Below are 22,751 nucleotides of genomic sequence, written 5' to 3'. Positions count from 1 at the left end.
TGGTCAATAATAACTAAAATAAAATTATAAAAAAAGTGCATTCATTAAAATGTAATTGTAAAATGTTTTATTGATTTATTTGTAATTAACTCATTTTGATATGTAGTGTCCAGAGTTTTTTGACAAACTAAGTATAGTTTTTTGTACCTATATGTCTATATAATAGACAAAACTCCTTTCAATTATCATCTACATAATAAAAGAGAAAAATTTTAAAATTATCTTCGGGTCCGACTAGCTGAAATCGTTTCAGTTTAAATTCAATAGTTGGTTATTTATTTCTAAAATTCACTTTCCCGCACATGAGAATTGGTTTGCCGTCTCTCTCATTAATTAATTTTCCCAAATTTACTTTCCGTAATCTATTAACTGATTATGTTTGCCAACTCTCTCTCCTTAATTAATTTTCCTAAATTTACTTTCCGTTATCTATTAAACTAATTACGCTTGCCAAAATATTGATATTTGCGTAATAGAAAGAGCTGCTTCGTACTCGCGAGTGCGGAGAGGCTAGTCTCCCTACAAAACTAAAATAACCCAATTTTTTTGTTGCTAGAAAAAAAAGATAAAATTTTAACAAAAATACTATAACTATACTCCTATTTTAAGTTGAGGATATCGTTTTCACTTTGTTTCAATCAAGTATTTGCATGTGCCCAATTTTTAGGGCTAAAATCATCATTTCAACTAAAAATGGATTACAAAAAACAAAATAATTATAAAAAATAAAAAACTAAAATAATTACAAAATACAAAACTAAAATGATTATAAAAAAAAAAAACTAAAATAATTATAAAATATGGAAAAAAAAAGTTGGGAATTGAGAGTTTGAAACCCAGCCACCATCGACCAACCTTCACTCCCTCTCCACCGGCGACTCCCCCCTTCAATGGCCATCCCTTTTCCCCATCAGCCCCGCACCGCCTCTTTCCTCTCTCTCAGACTCACTTTCTCTCTCATCTCTCTTTGCATCTCCTATCTTTCTCTCTTATCTCTCTCCGCCTCTCCTCTCTTTCTGGCACCCAGCTTTGCCCCTCACCCTACCACCTAGCTTGACCCTATCCCTCTCACGCCTCCCCACCTAGCCCTGACACTGCTCCATCCCTCTGCCGCCTTTATCTCTCACTTTCTCTCTCTCTTTGATCTAGACGGGGTTGGGGTAAGTAGTAGTGGTGGTGGTGGTGGTGGTGGTGGTGGTGGTGGTGGTGGTGGGGGGGGGGGAAGGGAAGGGGGACGGTCAGGCTAGGTGGTGGCGGGAGAGGCGGGGCTGGGCGAGGGAAATGGGAAGGCCGGGTCGGCATGTTGAAATTTTTAGTTTTTAAAATTATAAATTAATTAATATTTTTTTAGAGAAATTACTCTTTTGTCCTTATAATTGGTTACGTGACTCTCACGTGATCAATTTTAATAAATTTTTTTACGGAAGTGACATAATATCTTTGATTGAAACACTTGAAAACTAATACTTCTTAATTGAAGCAAAGTGTAAATAAAATTTTAAACTAAAAATAAAAGTATAGTTATAATCTTTTGCTAAAATTTTTTTTAAAAAAAAAACCCAATTGTTAATTTTGTATGGAAATATTTATTCTGGGAGTGCTGGTAAATTTATTATCAAGGTAAAAATAGTTTGAGTGAGATTTTTATAGGAGGGACCGAGGGAGGGGTGTGAGTGTCAGAGGGAAACAAATAATGTCTGGGAGGTCACGTCAGAGCGCACCAGACAAAATTCCGAGAAGCCCAAGCCCAAGCCAATATGGCGTCAAATACGTCTAATCCTCACCATCTCATCATCCTCCTCCATCACTCATGAGCCATGTGAGAGAGAGAGTATGATGAGTGGGTGCAATTGCAAATACAAACCTTCCAATAATGGAAGTGGGACGAGGCTATGCTTGAAAGAGGTTCTTTTCCCCAAGTGGAAACAGTACCTCCCATGTGGGCCTCCACTCATTACCTCTCCTTCAATTGTGTTGGCCCAGGCCCACCTTTCACTAGGCCCACACCTTTTATTATCCTTAACCTCCTTCCCTTGTTTTCGACCTTTCCCTTGTTTTCGACCTAACCCTTGTACTCGCATCGTGCGCCATTGGATCTGGTGACATTATTGTCATTTGATTATTACAAGGTCTAATAACAATTTTGATTTGACAAAATTGGGTGGTTGGCATAGTCCATGGGACAAATTTTAATAATTGTTTGAGCACAGGAAAAATAATAATAATAATAACAAAAAGGACTACTAGTAGACAAACATAGTATTATATCATTTTGTTCTTTTGTCTTGGAAACAAAAGCAAAAGAAGATGATTGTACCCATTACCCACCACAAGTTCTAAAATGTAATTTTCATGCCCAATTTGGAATTTACCTACCACATCACAGATTTTACTCTATTCTACAAAAGCTTGTGTAATTGACTAATTTCGGTACCCACTTTCTATATAAAATATGGGCTTCACTAAATATTACACAAACTAAGGCACTAAACTTAAACATTGTTTTAAGTGTGGATGTCCCTAAGAAGCGACTTATATGGATGATTCTAAGCTTGACTTTTAAGCTAATCTTGCGCTTACTTAAATAAACAAACACATGAGAGATAGATATCAAGTGAAGAAAATTCCAATAGAGAGTAAGATGAGTGGTGGAGGTATATGTATATGTATGGGTCATTACTCTAAGGTTGTTAAAGCTCATATTTAAGTAAGAACCTAAATGTATACATTTTGTTAATTTTAGAGATGCCAGTGTTATCAAACTACAGTGCAGATTTAGTGATGAACTAATTAAAGTATGTTTACAATAAAACATGGAGTGGAAAATCAGTTTCACACTATTTTAATGAAATTATAGGTGCCCTAATTGCATAAGTTTATGTATGCCTGCATTTCTACTTAATCTTATATCATTTCCAAATCTTATATGTCCACACCTTCCAGCATTTTCTCAATAAAGAGGATATGTCTTCTACACTAAAGCCAGAAGTTCTGACAAACCATGTATTTGATAAATAATAACTATGGGTGAAGGTCCAAATGCATGCCATGGTTCAATGCATCGCCAGGAAAGTTGAAGGAGGATTATAAAAAATGTCATAAACCAAATAATAGGAATTGATATAGGTAGAACTTCTCCTTAAAACAAACATGTAACCAGTGTTTAAGACTTCATATATAATTCCAATAAGTTTTATGTTTTTAAAGTGCAATATTTAAATATGTTTTTAAAGTGCAATATTTAAATAATTAGATTCTAATATTTCACCACGCTTTTGCACCTGACGCCTTCGTAGATTTATTGCCATTTTAGATCTAGTTTCTAGGTCGTTCTTTTTATAAACTCTAACCCAGTTGCATAGTAAAACTTGCCAATAAAAACAAGCTTACAAGAGAAGGGTGCCCAAAAACTATCATATTGTAAACTCCCAATATGTTCTTATATTTCACCGTGGGATATTTGAATAATTGAATCATACATTCCACCAATTGCACAACACAACCTCTTTCTTGATAAAACATATTTTACATAAAGTTGCACATGAGAAACAACAACAAAAGACATCATCAAATTGCACCATGTGTTGTATGGACAGCAGTGAAGTGGAATACTAATTAGGCCTTCGTGTACTTCCAATAAATAGGAAAATCATATCTTGAAACATATTTTAATATTTTCTTAAACCTCCTATACACTCCTATGAGGTCATACAAATTAATATTTGATGCATTAGTAGGTACTATCTATAAATCAAATTTTAAATGAGGTTTATTGGGATCTCATAATTTTTTGGGAGATGGCGAGTTGTCCTAAGATCTCTCTAGAGATCCCCACAAATCTGTCAAACGATATTTGAGAGAGTGAGTTGGGTCGGGTGTATGATAATCATGAATTATTTTGTACGGCAGAGAAATTACAAAACCACAAGACAAAAAAAAAAAAATATTCAATTGTAAAAAAATTGTTGTACCTGACTTAAGTTTGTAACACAACTAAGTGGTGTTATTAATTCATGTATTATAATATGGGTGGACGATAACTTTATAAATTTAAGGTTTACAATTTTAGATATTAATAATAATACACATGTTATAATTTTAAAAGATTAGTCATACTTTCATATAGTGTTACAATCACACACAATAATTTCTTCGATTGCTAAAAATTCTAAATAATAGAGTTTTCATTTTTATTAATCAACAACTGTCAGATTTTTCATTGACTAAATGATCATCGACAATAATAGAGTGTTTCCATTTTTCAAAATGAATATAGGCTGAGTAGTAAGAGGAGGCACTCTGAATGCATTTGCGAAATAAATACAGGATTAGTGCGAGTTTTCAAACTTGTAGTATTGCGTTTGAATTCTCACCATGAGCATTCAACGTTTTCTTACATTTCCCAATAGTCTCACGATAAAAAATTCTTAAAAAGTGTTCGTAAAGATTTCTTTCTAGAGTCTTTGTGATGCACATGATTGAGGATTATTGAATTAAGAGTGTTAACTAATTAGTTGAGATATTCTTAACCTATTTTGTGTGTATTCGAAACCAAGCTCAGTTTACTCAAGAAATATTCAAGTATATATTTTTTAACACTCTTATTATTAATTTTATATCAGCTTTTCATTAGTGATGGTATTCAACTACAAAATTTGTTTTATCAAAATAAAAAAATTGTTATATTAAAAAATGATATCAACCTAGAATAAAAAAGATTTTTGGCGTTTGTTTATGAAAAGGTACAGAAGGATCTATTTTTAGTTCACATTCAGAAATCTCATAAAAAATTCAGGGCCGATTCCTCATCAGGCACCATATTTATATGATTGCATAATCCACTAAAATAAGGTGAGTTTTGTTGATTGATGGATTATATATCAACATCCCTTTGTGATCTCCCTCTTTTATTGGACCAGCTGGTCATATAGGGTTTCATTCATGTGCCACTATGATGATTGATGGAGCATGATCAATATCTCAATTATTTATTCAAAAAATATTGATGCTGTCGTCTAATGATATTTCCCCCATTTTTAGGTGGAGATTAGCTAGAGATTCAACCAATTAAAGATTTAGTAAGTATATTATTCTTCAGGTTCAAAAGTTGATAAATGAACTCAAGGAGGGAAGGGCAAAAGACAAACTCGCACCATAAATGTGCAAGTAGAATATGAATTTTAGGTTTTTTTTAATCCACTTATCTTTTTTGTTATCTTCTACTTATTTGTTTTTACTTTTTACTCGTTTTTTTTTTTTAAACTGTCTAATATAAATTTAAGAATATGTGAGAGATTCATAATATTATTTGGATGCGTACGAAGTTACACCATGCATTTGTAATTCTTGAATTTGTAAGGCCCCGTTTGGGATTGTTGTGGAGGACTCAAAAGTTGCTGTGGATGACAATTCTCAATCACCCACAGCAGTTTTGGTGTTTAGTAAAAAAATGAAAAAGTGCTTTGCCCCACAATTCTCAACTTCCCACAGCAAAAATAGAAAGCAAGTTTGTAGGTGCTTTTGAAAGCTGCAGTGAATCACAGTAACAATGAAAATTTTATTTTACCCATAATACCCTCATTTTAGTAATTATAAATAGCCACAGCAGTTTTACATTACAATTTACCAAATACTTTCATACTGTTTTTTGTACTCACAACACTTTTGAAAATATAATTTATCAAACACTTAACTGATTTACTTCACAGCCGTTTTTTCTCACAATAATCTCAAACTAAGCCTAATACATAGTTAAAATTAAAACAAGTACAAAAACGTTATAGATCTAAATAGTTAATAAAATAATACAATGCTAACCATTTTTTTGGGCCAACTACATAACGTGATTTTATAATCTGAATCGTTTATTTTTCAAGTCCTCATTTAAATAGGAAATTATTTAGCTATTTGATAATTATCATAATCATTTCAATATTTATCAAAAAAATTGTGTTCGTCTATTTATTTAAGAACAATTTGTTGGTGTGAGTCAACACATGTGATTATTGTGTAATTATTAGAATTAATTAGGTGATTTATTAATTCCTGTATTTTAGTTAGAGGCCCATGTATATAAACCACACTTTGTGGTCTTATTCAATGAAGCAGAAATCATATTGAAAACCCTAAACCTAAACCTTTTATGTTCATGGTATCAGAGCATGGTTCTCTATCCTACTGGTTTTTGAAGAATTTTTTCCAGAAAAATTCTATTGTTCAGCAATATTACTGTTCCTTTCCGCTGCACAGTCCCTCTGTCACCTTAGCTTGCTGAAACACCCTCCCAGCAGCGTCGCCGACGCCTGCCACCGTCGATCACTGCGCCACCATCGATCACTGCTCCACCCCCCGCCCACCCCCTCTGCAGCTCCAAGTCGACTAGCAGCGACGCCGACGCCTGCCACCGTCGCTCGCTGCGCACCCCCTCCCCTCTGCTGTTCCAGTCAACCAGCAGCGCCGCCGACTCTGCCTCCCTCGTGCGCCGGCAACTGGGCGCGCCTCCGCCTCTGCCGACCCGCATGCCCGACGCGACGCCGACCCTTCTGCTCGACGCTGCTCCGACGCCGACACCCAGACGCGCCGCCGACTCACCTGCTCAACCAGACGCCGACTCCCCTGCGCGACCCGGTGCCGACGCTCCGCTTCCATCTTCCTTGAGCGCCGACTGCTGCGAGATAATTGGCGGTGCGCGCGGCTCCGTGAGAAGTTGACTGAACGACAGCCGGAGTGCTGAGCCTTGCGTCGACGGCTTGTGCCCCTGCTGCCCGAGTGATTTCCTGCCGACGCCAACGGGTTGTGCCCATGCTGCCCGATTGGTTTCCTACGGTTTGTGCACCTGCAGCATCTGTGATCTGCATTGCGTGCGGGCAGTGAGAAGGTTGCTCTGTTTTGTGTAGCTCTTTGCAAAAGAGAAAAGTTAAAAAAAAAAAAAAATGCTGCATTCCAGGGTGAACTCTGTTAGTTCCTCCAGCTTTGTTGTCAAGTCAGGTATCTCTAACTCTGCTTTGAGTACTTCTGCTTGTACTGGTAATGGTGCATGGATAATTGATACAGGTGCTACGGATCATATGACTTCTGATCGTTATGTTTTTAGTCATTTTTCATCTGTCTGTCCTAAACCATTTATTGTTAATGCCAATGGTGTGTCATCTCCTGTCCTAGGGGGTGGCACGGTATCCTTCTCATCTGATTTGTCTTTACATGCATAATGTGCTGTTTGTTCATTCCTTAAATTGTAACCTTATTTCTGTTAGTCAACTAACCAAAACTCATAATTGTGTGGCCACATTCTTTCTTACCCATTGTGTTTTCCAGGATATTCATACCAAGGAGAAGATTGGCAGTGGTAGAAAGAGTGGTGGATTGTACTATCTGGATAGTGGGGTTTCTGCTTCAGATAGTCGCGGCATTGTGAGTCTAGTTAGTGATAGTTCCTCCGAAAATCAGAAGAAGATTTGGTTATGGCATCGCCGACTTGGTCATCCGTCCTTTAGTTATCTTCGGCGTTTATTTCCCTCTTTATTTCGTGGATTGGACATTTCCAATTTTAATTGTGACGTTTGTGTGTTGGCCAAAAGCCATCGTTCAGTGTTTCCTTCCAGTGCTACACGTATGGATGTTCCTTTTGCTTTGGTCCACTCGGATGTTTGGGGTCCGGCCCCGTGTGGTACACATAAAGGGATGAAATGGTTTGTGACATTTATTGATGATTGTACTAGAATGACTTGGGTTTATATTCTGAAACATAAAAGTGATGTGTGTGCTGTTTTTCGCCTTTTTCATCATATGGTCCTCACCCAGTTTGCCTGTCATATTAAAGTTTTGCGCTCTGATAATGGCGGTGAGTTCGTTAATACAGAGTTGACTCAGTATTTTGCTTCTGCGGGGATCCTTCATCAGACTTCTTGCGCTCATTCTCCACAACAAAATGGGGTTGCTGAACGCAAAAATCGACATTTATTGGAAGTCACTCGGTCCCTTCTTCTGGGGGGTCACGTGCCATCTCTGTTCTGGGGTGATGCCTTGAGTTCTGCCGTTTATCTGATTAATCGGACCCCATCTAGTGTCCTTGACTTTCGGCGACCTTTGGATGTTCTCTCGGATTTTGTCTCTCTACCAGGTATCCTTCATTTGGAACCCCGGGTTTTTGGGTGTGTTGTTTTTGTGCATTTACATTCTCATCAGCGATCCAAGCTCGCCTGTCGGGCCTTAGAGTGTGTATTTGTTGGTTATGGTCCATCCCAGAAGGGGTATCAGTGCTATCATCCCTCTACTCAGCGCTTCTATGTTTCTATGGATGTCACTTTTCATGAACATCAACTTTTTTATTCTCCACGTCCACTGGATTCTACCCTTCAGGGGGAGGTTTCTAGTGAAGTGCAGAATCGAGATGATATGTTGTTCTTTGATCAGTTTGGTTATGGGAGTAGTAGTGAGGAAGGGTCAGAACAGATTACTGATCACCCAATGTCTGAGTTTGCAGATGAGACTGAGACTGCGGAAATTACTGCGGATGATACTGAGGATGCGGAAATTACTACGGATGATACTGAGGATGTGGTAGGACAAGAATCCACGAATTCTGGGCTTGAGGAATCACCACTCCATGATAGTACTGCCATCTCTCCTACTCCATTGAATCAATCTTCTTCGTCTATTGAGGTAACCGACAATACTCTTGACTCACATTCTGGTTCAGATCTTATTTCTAATGCTTCTAAATTTACACTTCCTCCTCGGTCTAACCGAGGACAACCACCAGCTAAATATGAGCCAGATCCAAATGCCAAAGTTAGGTACTCAATTAATAATCATGTGTCATCTGTTAGGCTTTCAAAGTCATATGAATCGTATGTTCTGCAATTATCTTCTGTTTCTATTCCTAGTAGATTGCAGGATGCTCTTACAGATTCTAGATGGACCAAAGCTATGGCTGAAGAAATGGTGGCGTTACAGAAGAATTCCACCTGGGAGTTGGTTTCTCTACCTAAGGGGAAGAAGACAGTTGGGTGCAGATGGGTGTTTGCAGTCAAACACAAAGCTGATGGGTCAGTTGAAAGGTATAAGGCAAGGTTGGTAGCAAATGGTTATACACAGTCCTATGGCATAGACTACTTGGAGACGTTTGCTCCAGTGGCCAAGTTAAATTCAGTACGGGTTCTGTTGTCTTTGGCTGCTAACAAAGATTGGCCACTCCTTCAGTTTGATGTAAAGAATGCCTTTCTCCATGGTGATTTGACTGAAGAAGTATACATGGATCCTCCTCCAGGTATACCAAAGTTTTATAATACAAGATTGGTATGTAAACTGAAAAAATCTTTATATGGTCTTAAACAATCTCCGAGAGCCTGGTTTGGGAGATTTACCCGTGCAATGAAGAACTATGGTTATCGGCAGAGTAATTTTGATCATACTTTGTTCCTAAAGAAAAGGGGGAAGAAAATTACTGCTCTTATCATTTACGTTGATGATATGGTTCTGACCGGAGATGATTATGAGGAAATCTCTAATTTGCAAAGGTACTTGTCTCAAGAGTTTGAAATGAAACAGCTGGGGGACTTGAAGTTTTTTCTTGGGATAGAAGTGGCTCGGTCTAAACATGGTATATTCCTATCTCAAAGGAAATATGTTTTAGACTTGTTGTCTGAAACTGGTATGCTTGGGTGTAAGCCAGCTGTCACTCCTATGGAACAAAATCATAGACTTTTTGAGTGTTTGGGGGCTTTGCCTGCAGATAAGGGGCGATATCAGAGACTTGTTGGAAGATTTATATATTTGTCTCACACTAGACCTGACATTGCTTATGCGGTTAGTGTAGTAAGCCAGTTTATGCATGCCCCGTGAAAACCCCATATGGATGCTGTGGAACGAATTTTATAGTATTTAAAATCTGCACCTGGTAAAGGTTTGTTGTTTGCTAATCATGGTCATGTAAATGTTGAAGGTTTTTCTGATGCAGACTGGGGTGGTTCAGCAGATGATAGAAGGTCTACCTTAGGCTACTTTACCTTTGTAGGAGAAAATTTGGTGACCTGGAGAAGTAAGAAGCAATCAGTTGTATCTAGGTCGAGTGCAGAGGCTGAATACAGAGGTATGGCACTTGGAGTAGTCGAACTTTTGTGGTTGAGACATTTATTGACTGATTTAGGGTGTTCACCTACCAAACCTATGGACTTGTTTTGTGATAACAAATCTGCTATTGATATAGCACATAATCCTGTTCAGCATGATAGAACAAAACACATTGAGATTGATCGACACTTCATCAAAGAGAAACTTGAAGCGAAGATTATTAACTTTCCATTTGTGAAGTCCGAAGATCAGCTTGCAGATGTGTTGACCAAGGCTGTAGCAAATAGGGTGTTTTTGGACTCACTAGACAAGTTGGGCATGTGCGATATATATGCACCAACTTGAGGGGAAGTGTTGGTGTGAGTCAACACATGTGATTATTGTGTAATTATTAGAATTAATTAGGTGATTTATTAATTCCTGTATTTTAGTTAGAGGCCCATGTATATAAACCACACTTTGTGGTCTTATTCAATGAAGCAGAAATCATATTGAAAACCCTAAACCTAAACCTTTTATGTTCACAATTAGCTTATTAAAAGTTGATTAAACAATTTTTAATTTAGTTAATTTTTTACAAAAATGATATTTTAATAGGAACTTAAAAAATGAACTATTCATATTATGAGATCGTGTTATGTAATGGGTCCAAAAGGGTAGTTAGCGCCATATAATTTTATTAATTGGTTAGCTCTCAAGCATTACTGAAAACAAGTAAAGTTAAATATATACAATTAACTCTTGACCCAAGACCCAAAAGGCTATTTTGAATTTTTAATTGGTGACGTGAAATATATTTTTAACTTTATTATTAGCAGTCTAATCATGTTTCCTCTACTTCTTAGGGTTAGGGTTTATGTTCATGTTTATTGCATGTTTGTTTGAGCCTTTTATCTTTGGGCCTTCCCATCTTTGTACTGGCCTTTACCAATGAACTTGTCTTTATGGACAGAAAAAAGGCCAAAAAACACATTTGGACCTTGTATTTTTACGAAATTTTCACATTTAGTCCAGTACTTTTGTTTTTGGGGATTTGGGTTTTATATTTTTTATATGATAGCAATTAAGTCTAAATAGTTAACATCGTTTAAATTGTTGATGGAAAATCCAACATGAAAGCACATGCTTCGCAGATGAGTGACATTTCGAATCTTTTAGTCCACCTAAATGCCTATTTAAGCTAATGCTCGCCATTTAACATATTCAGTTTGATGTTGAAACTTTTATTTTTCCTTATTAATTGTGTATAAGGGCGAGTATGAGCTTATATATATATAGGCATTCAAGTGAAGTAAAATCTTTGAAATGTCACTCGATCACGTGCAATGCACGTCAAATTTTTCATCATTAATTTAAATGAGATTAGCGATTTAGACTTAATTGCTACCATATTAAAAATATATGACAAAAATTACCAAAATTAAAAGAACAAGACCAAAGTAGAAATTTTATAAAATGGACCAAAAGTGTCATTTGGCAAAAAAAAAAAACACATCCTCCAACTCTAGGCTGTTGATTTTACCATGATGAACCTTAAGAAAAGATCATGTAGAGATTAAGATGAGATGAAGTAGTGATGTAGATAAGCTAATTCATGCTTAATTTGACGATTGTGGTACTGCAATTAAAATTGGACTGGGCTAATTGTGCTCATCATGCTTAATTAAAATACTTTGCAACCCAAGTACAAAGAGCCCAATTAAGTGACAACTTCCCTTTTGAGATTATTTATTTCTATTCGGTTTTCTTATTTTCCGCAGAAGTACTTTGGGAGTTCTAATTATAACAAAGAGCGATATGCCATTTGGGAGTCCTTTGATTAATGATATTTTTCAGCTTGTTAGTTATCTTTTTAGAAATGTGATTTTGTCATGGTTTTTAAGAGGCTGATTTCATTATAGATGCGCTTGCGGAGTGGAATAAATCTAAAATTTTTTCTCATATATGGAACCATTTATTTTCTTACTTATGGTGAATCAATAAGAAATGCTATGAGAGTTGATTGGTGATTTTAATAAGAGAAAAGAGCACTATTCTTGTGAGACTACTTTGTAGCCCAAGTACGTACAAAGTCTAAGTTGTGGTCCCAAAACCTTGAAACCAGTAACCCACCTTTGATATTCGTTAAACAATTAGCTTGCTCTGAAAATGATTTATAATTGGACATATTAACTTTGAGATTTAAAATTCAGCTAATCCAATGGCAGGGATTTTCCTAGGACAAAGGTTGTAGACATAAGGACAACAGCTTCCCATCTCATTGAGATCTCAATTGGGAAAAGCCAAGTGTTTAAGGCTAGAGGTTGCTTGTTTTGTCAACTTGTGAAAGTGAGAGGACAAAAATAAGGGGGACCATGAAGATTGAAGAAGGTTGTGGAGCTAAAGTGCGAAAGAGGCTCCTTCACTGTTTCACATGCCCAATATAGCATTTTCAGTGTAATGCCTAGATGCTTTTATTCTATTTTAGTTTTGTTTGGTTTACTCTTTCTTTTTTAGTGAGAACTTTTCAATCGTATGATTCACGATTACACCCTTCTCCTACTACTTGATTCATACGAGGAAATTGGTTGTATGACTAAACTCAAAGTATCTATTAATTGTCTAGCACCAACCATTTATTTGTGTGGGGAGAAGAGGGTAGAGATGTTTTGTCTCAAATTATGATCCCAAATAATATATCAAATATATATGTAAGAGTTTTACTAATTATGAATTAAATGAGGTCTTAGAATTGACCCATATATAAATAAGAAAACATTGCCATATTATGTAAGAATCAAATTTGGGACATAGATTTAGAGATCATGCAACCAAGATTCACTCAATTCAAAATCAGTTTGTTTTGACCCGCCTAAAATGATTTGTTGACCTCCCTTTTATATATTTTTTTCACAAACTTCCTATTATCCCCTTAAACAAAAAAAAAAAGGCTAATAATCCCACAAGCCACCCATCCAACCCCACCTCGGCACTCCTCTCTCTCTCTCTCTCTCTCTCTCTCTCTCTCTCTCTCTCTCTCTCTCTCTCTCTCTCTCTCTCTCTCTCTCTCTCTCTCTCCTCCCATTGTCGGAGGTAGTTAGGGTGGAGTTGCCAGGAATGGGAGTGCCAACGGTGAAGTAGGGTCGGCTAGTTGGGTGGTGGGTCTTTTAGTTTTTTCTAAACTTTTTTTATTTTCACAATAGAAATTTTTATAAAGAATATAAAAAAAATGTCAACAAAATATTTTAGGTGGGTCAAAACAGATTCACTCTTCAGTCTTCACTCAATCTATCAAAAAAAAAAAAAAGTCGCTCTAACAAAGGTTGGCAACATATGAACTCTCCTTTTCTACATTAGCACTTTTACCTTACATTACCAAACTACCCTTATTACCTTCAAATTAATTTCAAACACCAAATTTTCTCACTACTCATTGAAGAAATCTAGGCATTCATCCTAAAACCAATTGGCAATAGGAGGAGTAGCCCAAATCCTTATAAACCACTAGCAAGGCTCTCACATCTTCAATGTAAAATTTCTCTCAACACGTCCCCACACGTGTGACATCATTTAAGCCTAACACATGGACAATTTATATTGGGTGACGTGGGAGCACGTGTGGCCGTTAGGCGAATCACGTTGATAACCTGCTCTGATACCATGAAGAAATCTAGGCATCCATCCTAAAACCAATTGGCAATAGAAGGGGTAGCCCAAATCCTTAGAAACCACTAGCAAGACCCTCACATCTTCAATGTGAGATTTCTCTCAACACTCATCACCCACCTTACACTCCCAAACTCCACAATCACCTTCCACAACTCCCACCACATGTGATTCTTCATCGCCTGAGATGTCGTCATCAACGCTGCTATCAACGTCGTTGGACCCTTCACAGTGGCCGGATTTGTTGTAACCTCTACTCTCCCACAATCCTAGCCATTACTTGGAGGTATGCTCTAACAAACATTGTTTGATTTTAATGTAAATCTAAGGTTTTCCTATTTAATTTAAGTTGTTTCATCCATTCGAACACATTTTTTCTCTTATTTGAGATGATTTGGACTACGAGTGTTTAAGGTTTAGGATTAAAATTTTGAGTTATAGGGATATGTTCACGAGTTGTTCGGCACTGGTTTGCCGAACCAATTAGGTTCATTCTGCAACAATTTGCCGAATGGATTTTGCACGTTCGGCAGAACACAGCCTAACGATATTTATGAAATTAAAAAAAAATTGTTCAACGGGTAGCTGCATGCCTAACCAAATTGAACCATTCAGCCTTGGTTCGCCGAATGAATCGCGACCAAACATTAAAGAACACAAAAATAAATAAATAAATAAAAATTTACTATTATACCTCATCTGAAGAGGAATAAGGGACAAGTGGAGGCTCTATTCATGAAAACTAATATGTTTTTCTACAATATTATAATCTATATAGAATAAAGAGAGAAAGTTTAGGATTTAGTGGGTGAAAAATGAAGAAATGGGGTTATTGAAGGAGGGGGTGTGCCTGAAATGTTGTGGTTAGAAGATAAGGGGTTATGGGGCTCTGGAGGTTCTTCGCCGCTGGCGGTTTCTTGATGGCCGATGCCGTAACGGTATTTCATCTCATTTTTGTGTTAATTAGAATTTGTGAAAAGTGTGGGTGATGGTGTTTGCGAGTGTTTTAAAATGTAGAAATGGAGCGCTGCACAGTTAATTGCTCGCAAATAGCGATTCCTGTAAAGCATGCAATGCTTCTTCAATTCCTTGCTCTGCAATTTGGTTACTTGTGTGTTTGATTCAAATTGGATCATTTCATTTGTGTTTCTGTGGGGGCCAATTAAAAATCACTACTAGAAAAAAGGACAGTAGGCACTGGCCTTTGACTCACAGTTGGCTAAGTGTGAGATTAGAAAAATTTAACATATGGTATGGTTTGGAGTAATTAGTGACTCCAAATTAGTTGACATGGAGTTCAAACTGTTGGTGATCTTGTTTCAATAGGAATAAAAAAAAAACACGTTGCTTTTGTCTAATCTATATATCCCTGCACATCAAATATAACAATAGACAGTGCATGTGTTTTGGTTGTGCGAGTCATGTTGCTGGGGGAAGAACACTCCTTACCAATGTATGTAGTATGAGTGCAGCAACGAATGCTCCTTTGGAATGCATTTTCTGATTTTTGATTGTGAACCTCAAATTTAGTAGATGTGATGCGTTGTCCAAAACACATTGTAGGATCAGGAGTGAAAATTGCAGATGGATCTGATGATGAGTTTTTGGGGCAAGGACTGATCCTAAAATTTCAGTCAGCATATGCCGAAGCATGCTATTCGGAGATGCAATAACTGATCCAATTTCTCTTATCCAGCTACAAAGTTTAAACTACAATGACCAAATTGATCATTTACTCTTTTAAAAGTTCAATAAAAACTAAAAGACAAAGAATCTCATAAGAAATATGCCTAATACATAAAAGTTGGTTCATTATCGTTATGAGTCTTGGCCACCATATACCCAACAGGGGAACCGCTACTGTGTAAAAGCCATTCAGGGAGACTAGAAACAACATAAGAGCCCTGAAATTATAAAGGGAAACTTAAGCTTGGTAAGGTTATAGACTAAGGGGTGTCCCCAACTTAGATTTCATTGGATTTTAAAAGTCCAATGAAATCTAGGTGTGCTCAACTTAGATTTTAATAGATTCCAATGAACTTTAGGTGTTCCCAACTCAGATTTTAATGGACACCAATGAAATCCAGATATCCTCAAAAAGTCATGGATTTCATTAAGTGAAGGATTTTAATGGATTTGAATGCATTTTTTACACATAACAAATTCCATGAGAATTCCACCCAATTCCTTTGGATTTTGATAGATTCTATGGATTTAGAATTCGCAGTCAAGTTGATTGTATTTGTAATCAAATTCTTTTTTGTCATGTGAGATTTTATTCCAAAATTGCTTATATTATTATTTAAATATTTTAAAATGATAATTCAATATTTGAATAAGTCATTTGACTTTAGGTACTAAATTTTAATATTTTTTCATTTTAACTACTAAAACTTTGTGTCATTTCACTTTATTACTAAATTTCAGTTTAGGTACAAACTTTAAAAAATGTGATTCTACCGAGCGCTTGGAAAAATAATTTTTTTTGTTTACAAACTCAACTGTGATAGTAGTCACAACTTAGTTCATTTGTTGTTTTTTCAATGTATATGAGGTTTAAGCTTTAATGTGTAGTCTCAAGATTGTAGGACTTCTTTCCCCAAGCCTAAATCAAAAGCCTTAAACTCTTATACACATTGAAATTTTATAAACTTTATACAGTTACAACTATAAACCAAACTGAAAAAAACTGAACGATCGATGTCAGAAAATTCACGCTTCGTATAGATTTGTGACCGAATCCAAAATATCTTGCTCCAGGTTAGTAGCCAAACTAAAAAAAATTAGTATCTTACTGTTTTGCTAAAAAACTATTGGCATTAGTAATTTAATTATAATTTTCTATATTTAAATCCCACAAATACAATGACTAAAATTCCAAAATTTATGAGATTTGAATTGTAGAAATCTCACAAATTATGAGATTTAAACCCTAAATCCTAAACATATACCCTAAACCAGAAATCAATACCCTTAATCCTAATTATATACTTGATTTGTGGCTTAAAATTTTGGTTTTAAGTCTCGGGTAAAACCCACCCGAAACTTAGAACCTACAAAATGTTCAACCTAAACCCTATACCCTAATCCATTAACCCGAAGACTATATTCTTAAAGAGTTTCAGATATATTTCTTTTGTACCAGTACGTCATTTGGTACATTTCATTCATACTAGTTTGGTACATTTCATTCATACCAGTTTGGTACTTTTCATTCATATTAGTTTGGTACATTTTAGTTATACAAATAAAGAGGTTGGTATATTTGAGTTGTATCAATATATGGATTGATACATTTTATTAATTATACCAATACATGAGTTGGTACATTACATTTGTACCAATACATGGGTTGGTACAAGTTTTCCAAAACAACAATTTCGTTGTAGTAAACTCGTTTGGATGAAAACATTGTGATGATGTGCTGACTATGTTAGCCTTCACAACTGTATACGCTGCCTTGCTGAGGCGTAACTGATAGTTAGGGTGGATCCAAGAGGGTCATGAGTTGATGGGATCTTGAAGAGGATGGTGGGGGAGGAGGGAGGGACACGTACGTAAACAGAGGGAGAAAGACAGAGACGTATATAGAGAGAGAGAGAGAGAGAGAGAGAGAGAGAGAGAGAGAGAGAGAGAGAGAGAGAGAGAGAGAGAGAGAGAGAGAGAGAGAGAGAGAGAGAGAGAGAGAGAGAGTCTGATGATAATTATTTTGTGCATTAAATTGAAAATTGAAAAATAAGATTATATTAAACAAAATCTGCGTTAAATGATTTTTATTAGCTAAACATTAGGGAATGCGAATTTGAAGATTGAAAAAAATAGAATTTCCAACATAAAATGAACATACATTGGGCCGATATCCTTGAATCCACCAATCGGGTTCCAATTGAATGGAGGGTTGAGAATGTTGTTGTTGTTCCATTGCATCCTTCTGGCTATGATCGATGATGATTAGTACTACTCGCAAATGCTTGACTGTTTTTCTTCAAGTTTGAATTGCCCAAACTCAAATCGAGATTGTGATCAGCAGCAACAATACCTGATGATTCTACACAAACACAAATCAATCTAAATGAATAACTATATATGTTTCATGATCGGATTAAGATGTACGTGTTTATAAATATATATATATATATGTACATGCTCATTCAGGTGCGAATCTCCGAACGTTTGTACCTGACGCCAAGTGATCGATCAGCAACAGCAATATATACCTGATGATTCTACACAAATAAAAATCAATCTAATAACTATGTATCATGATCGGATTAAGATGTACGTGTTAATATATATATATATATATACATATGTATGTATAGCTTTCCCAATTTCAATTTACCAAAGGAGTTATGCTCATTTTCATAGATGCTAGGATCAAAGTTGGTGACGGCTTCTTTGCCATTGCACTTAATTGCAGCTTTGTCATAGGCCCTTGCAGAATCAATCTCGGTATCAAACAACCCCAAATACATGTACCTGCAGTGGTAATACTAGGGGTCGGCAATGGCACTGACCACATATATATCTACAATAAAAAAAAATATAGGATTTTGACTATGTTGTGATTTGAACATAAGACCTCATATAACAAGCTTTAACTCTCAACCAACTGAGCTGATTAATTTATTTGTCAAGTTTGTGAATCATAACATATTCAATAGCTCTTTCTTTTGTTTACTTCAATAAATTATTAATATACTTATTAAGTTATTATATAATATTATTATGTTAGTAATAATATAATACCATAAATAATAAACTTTTAAAATTATATACAACATTACAACTATAATAAAACATACATTTATGTTTTATTATATATTTTATTACATATTTTTATAAACAAACGATGCAATTGTGTTTTCAACGATCCGAACCGTTCAAATTTTAGTTTATCACTCAAAGATAATTTCATGCAAAAAATTAGCTCAATCGGAGATGTAAAAGTGACATATTGATGATCGAATTAATGAACGATCGTGATTTTTCTAATGATGATCGAATGGGTAGATGAATTTCGATTTGGCTGATTTTTTGTAAAGATGATCTTTGACTATGAACATAGAAAGTGAACGGGTCAGATTGTTGAAATCACGTTGTGGTCTTCATAATTATGGAAACGACAATGTTTCAACGGGAAAGTTATTAGAATTATACTCTTCAAGTGTATTTATATGTAGAATCTCACATATCGATCGTGTTTTCAACGATTTGAACAGTTCAAACTTTAGTTCCCCACCCAAAAAGAATCCTTGCAAAAAATTAGCTAAATCAGAGATGTAAAAGTGACGTAACGGTGGTCGAATTAATGAATTATCGTGGTTTTTCTAATGATAATCGAACATTCGAACGAGTAAATGAATTCTTATTTGGCCAATTTTTTGTTAAGATGATCTTTGACTATCAACGTATAAAATGAACAGTTGAATTAATGAACGATCGTGGTTTAATAACTTTAATTATAGTTGTATTATAAAAGTTTATTATAATAACTTTAATAACTATAGTTATAAATTTGTAATGTTGTATATAATTTTAAAAGTTTATTATTTATGGTATTATACAGTTTACACTATTACTATTTACTAACATTATATGATTATAGTATTATATAATAACTTAATAAACATATTAATAATTTATTATAGTATACAAACGAAAAACATATTAAATATGTTCTGATTCACCAATGAGACAAATAAACTAGTCAGTTCAGTTGGTTGAGAGTTGAAGTTTGTTCCATGAAGTGTCATGTTTGATTCACAACATAGCCAAAATCTTTTTTTATTGAAAATATATTGTGTGTAAATGGGCTTCGGGTGGGCCTAAGCAGGCCGGACTTTGGGCAGCCTGTGGGCTTTAAGGGGATGGCCCAATCCTAGCCCAATGACTAATCGGGTCGGACTGGCCCAAATTTTGGGCCCAATGGGCCGGCCGGGCTTCAGGTGGGCTTGGGCTTTTTGGTGATCCCTAGGTAGTACCACATTCCAGTAAATGGATTAATCTTAATTAATTATGCAATTACATAAATAATTAACTAAGAAATTAATATAGGATGAGTATTAAGGGTAAGTAATATAATAGGTTAGGGTAGAGGTTACTTTTTGCCTAAAAATTGGCCCATCCTGGCTTCTGATCTTCCACACTTGTGCAAGGTCACCCCTCTATATTTGGAGCTACCCCTAGGAAATCCGGTGCTTTGTCGGCGAAGTACATGCACAAATTCCTCCTTTGTTTTTTTTTTTGGCCACCAAATTCCTCCTTTGTTAGATTGCTCATCTGTGTTTGTATTTGTAATTACATGCAACAACAACAACAACAACAACAACATCAGCACCAACATCAACACCAACAACACATACAAGAATATATAATCTTAGATGAAATTAAGATAATGGGGCCGGAGCCAGAAACTTCTGATAATGGGGCCACCTAAGACAATACAACCTTTCTTTTGTTAGGATTCATAAGAAGTGTTGTAATTCTACTGTGGAAAAAGGGATAAGGTAGATAGAATTCCTATTGTAACAATTCTTGTTGTTTCTTTATATTGTTACAAAAGTTTTAATTCTATATGATTTTTTCTATTTTTTAAAATTAGTTATATGAATAAATACTAATCGAAGAGAAGAAAAATGTGTAATAAAACACAAATTAAGGGAAAAGAGATTTGAAAAAAATAGTATGAGTATAAGCGAAGAAAAAAAAGAAAAAACAAAAAGAGAAAAAGCTAGCTCTAAAAAATTATTTCAAAATCAATAATGTTAGAGATTCCAAATTTGTATGTCAAATAATGTGTTATTACATAGTATTTTATTTGTTGTAAAATAAATAAACGTAAGAGTGGACTATATATGAATTAAATTACATACTACCATATCATTTGAGATACAAATTTAAAATTTATAAAACTGCTCTTTTTTAATTAATGGTTTTCTTGCTTTCAATTAAGCTACCTATTAATAGGACTATTAACTTTATTAAAAGAAACAAAACAATCATTTCAAAAGGGGTGAAAGGGAACCACCCCTGGGCCTACTATGGCTCCCTCCTTGTACTCCACCATAAATACCTCTCTTTCTCGAGAAGGACTTACGTGAAATGGAGATATCACAGCTGGTATCTCTCTCTCTCTCTCTCTCTCTCTCTCTCTCTCTCTCTCTCTCTCTCCTCTCTCCCTTTCCCTTTCTCTCCTCTCCTTCTGCTCTCTTTCTCTCACCATCGTTACACAAGCATGCCCCTATCACAGGAGCAGGCAAGTTATTCTCCTCTTTCTCTATTAATTTTAGAAATGGCAATGGGCATTGGTGGGGATGGATATACTACATCCATATATATAACCAAATTTGTTTTTGCCTCTCATATCCACCCTAATCCCTATATTTTTCAATTTAGGAATTCTTGATACCCGTATCCATGAGGAATAAGATCTTCATCCCCATACCCAATCTTGAATCTGCCCCATTAGTTAAATAATTTTTTTAACAAATAAATATTACTTTAAAGGCATATCATATAGCTAAAAATAAGAAATTTATATATGACAAAAAAGATTGTCCAAAACTTGTACATAAACCTAAAATAGTCCCTAAATCCATCAATCCAAAATATATATTTTTATATTAATAATATTATAAAAATAAAACAATCTTATATATATTTAATTCGGGGCGGGTATAAGGATGGGGATTGTAATACCATCCCTATCCCGTACCCAATCGAGTATTTTCAAAAAATCTCCAAATTTGTCCCTATACCCAAATTTTTCCCCATACTTGCCTTGTTTGGTTCGGTTACTTACGGGTTCCAAACCCACGTTATTTTTTGTCATCCCTAATTCTCTCTCTCTACCTACTTGCCTCCTTTTCTTTTTGATGACTCAAACTTCTCATTTGCTCTTTGTTCTTTTTAATTCAATAATCAGTCATTTTTCTAGCTAGTATGTTTTTTTGGAAACTTTATACTAAACCTTAGGCCTTCCACAATGCAGCCTAAATCTGATCCCCAAACTCATTTTTTGAGTATAAAATGGGTATAGTCCAGCCACAAAGGGCCGGAATGTGATCCCCATAATTTTTTGAGACCCAAAAGCTATCCATAATTTCGGGAATAGACTATACCCAAAACCAAATTAAATGGTTGACCCACTAACAAATAAAAGCTATTAAATAGCTGGCCCATCACCAAAGTAAATGGCTGGTCCACCAACAAATAAATGAGTTAAATATTAATATTCTCATATTTGGGCCACAACACCATTGTGTTGGTGATCCCCAAAATCTATATTTTTACACTTTTTGATACCCAAAATTGATTTGGGTATTTGGGGATCACCATTGTAGAAGGCTTTATAGATTCCAAATATACATATTAGCTAGAAATTTTTTAAGGAGACATATACTCAGATAAGGTTTTGCAACATCCATGATCTTTATCCCTTGGATCTGTGGTAGTTTAGGATTAAGGTTTTGCAAATATCGATCGAAATTTCTTTAAAGAGGATACATTGTGAAGACTTGAAATTTTTTCAAAGTAAAGAACACAAAATCAATTCTATTTTACAAGTGGGATCCACACACTTAGATAATTTGCTTTTTTTTTTTTTTTGGACTTTTAGTCAATTTGATTCTCTAGCATAATTTGATTAATTTGACTAATTTATTTATATATTTGTTAGATAATAATTTCTTAAGTATAGTATTTCAGAGTCTGGCTAATATGATAGATTAATTATGAGGAATTGTGAGAGAATTTTATAAAAGTCTTTAGATTAATTAAATGACACATAATTTCTCAACTTTATACTAGATTTTAACTTTATAATGTTGAGCAAATGTGATCAAATACAATAAATGAATGAATTATCTATTAAGAACATTTCACATTCAATCAAACTATGATTGTCCACTATCACTCACAGTTATTCAAAATTTGTATCATTTCATTTTCTGCTCAAACAAAAGCAAATTACAATGTTCCACATCGATTATGACATGTGTGCTACTGTGGTGTTTTATCCAACTCTATCGAAC

General features: G+C 35.2%; 1 protein-coding gene across 1 annotated transcript; it reads left to right on the top strand.

Annotated features, from left to right (window-relative positions):
• Positions 1-6,932: 6,932 nt before the first annotated feature.
• On the top strand, positions 6,933-15,389 carry LOC147284405 (uncharacterized). Its single transcript, XM_086245679.1, has 8 exons — positions 6,933-7,053; positions 7,162-7,172; positions 7,315-7,410; positions 7,801-8,795; positions 8,889-9,003; positions 9,427-9,652; positions 9,944-10,090; positions 15,280-15,389. The coding sequence occupies exons 1-8, from the start codon at positions 6,933-6,935 to the stop codon at positions 15,387-15,389; spliced, it is 1,821 nt and encodes a 606-aa protein (XP_086101805.1).
• The last annotated feature ends 7,362 nt before the right edge of the window (positions 15,390-22,751 follow it).

Source organism: Dryas octopetala, chromosome 5 (assembly GCF_963921425.1).
Source record: "Dryas octopetala chromosome 5, drDryOcto1.1, whole genome shotgun sequence".
In the NCBI taxonomy this organism is placed as follows: Eukaryota; Viridiplantae; Streptophyta; class Magnoliopsida; order Rosales; family Rosaceae; genus Dryas; species Dryas octopetala.
This window is presented reverse-complemented; position numbering and strand designations above follow the sequence as displayed.

Excerpts from the sequence above, each read along its gene's own strand:
- LOC147284405 (XM_086245679.1), top strand. The coding sequence starts at position 6,933 with ATGCTGCATTCCAGGGTGAACTCTGTTAGTTCCTCCAGCTTTGTTGTC. Across the intron at positions 8,796-8,888 it reads GATCCAAATGCCAAAGTTAG|ATTGCAGGATGCTCTTACAG; the intron begins GTACTCAATTAA and ends TATTCCTAGTAG. Across the intron at positions 9,004-9,426 it reads TACCTAAGGGGAAGAAGACA|AAAAGGGGGAAGAAAATTAC; the intron begins GTTGGGTGCAGA and ends TTGTTCCTAAAG.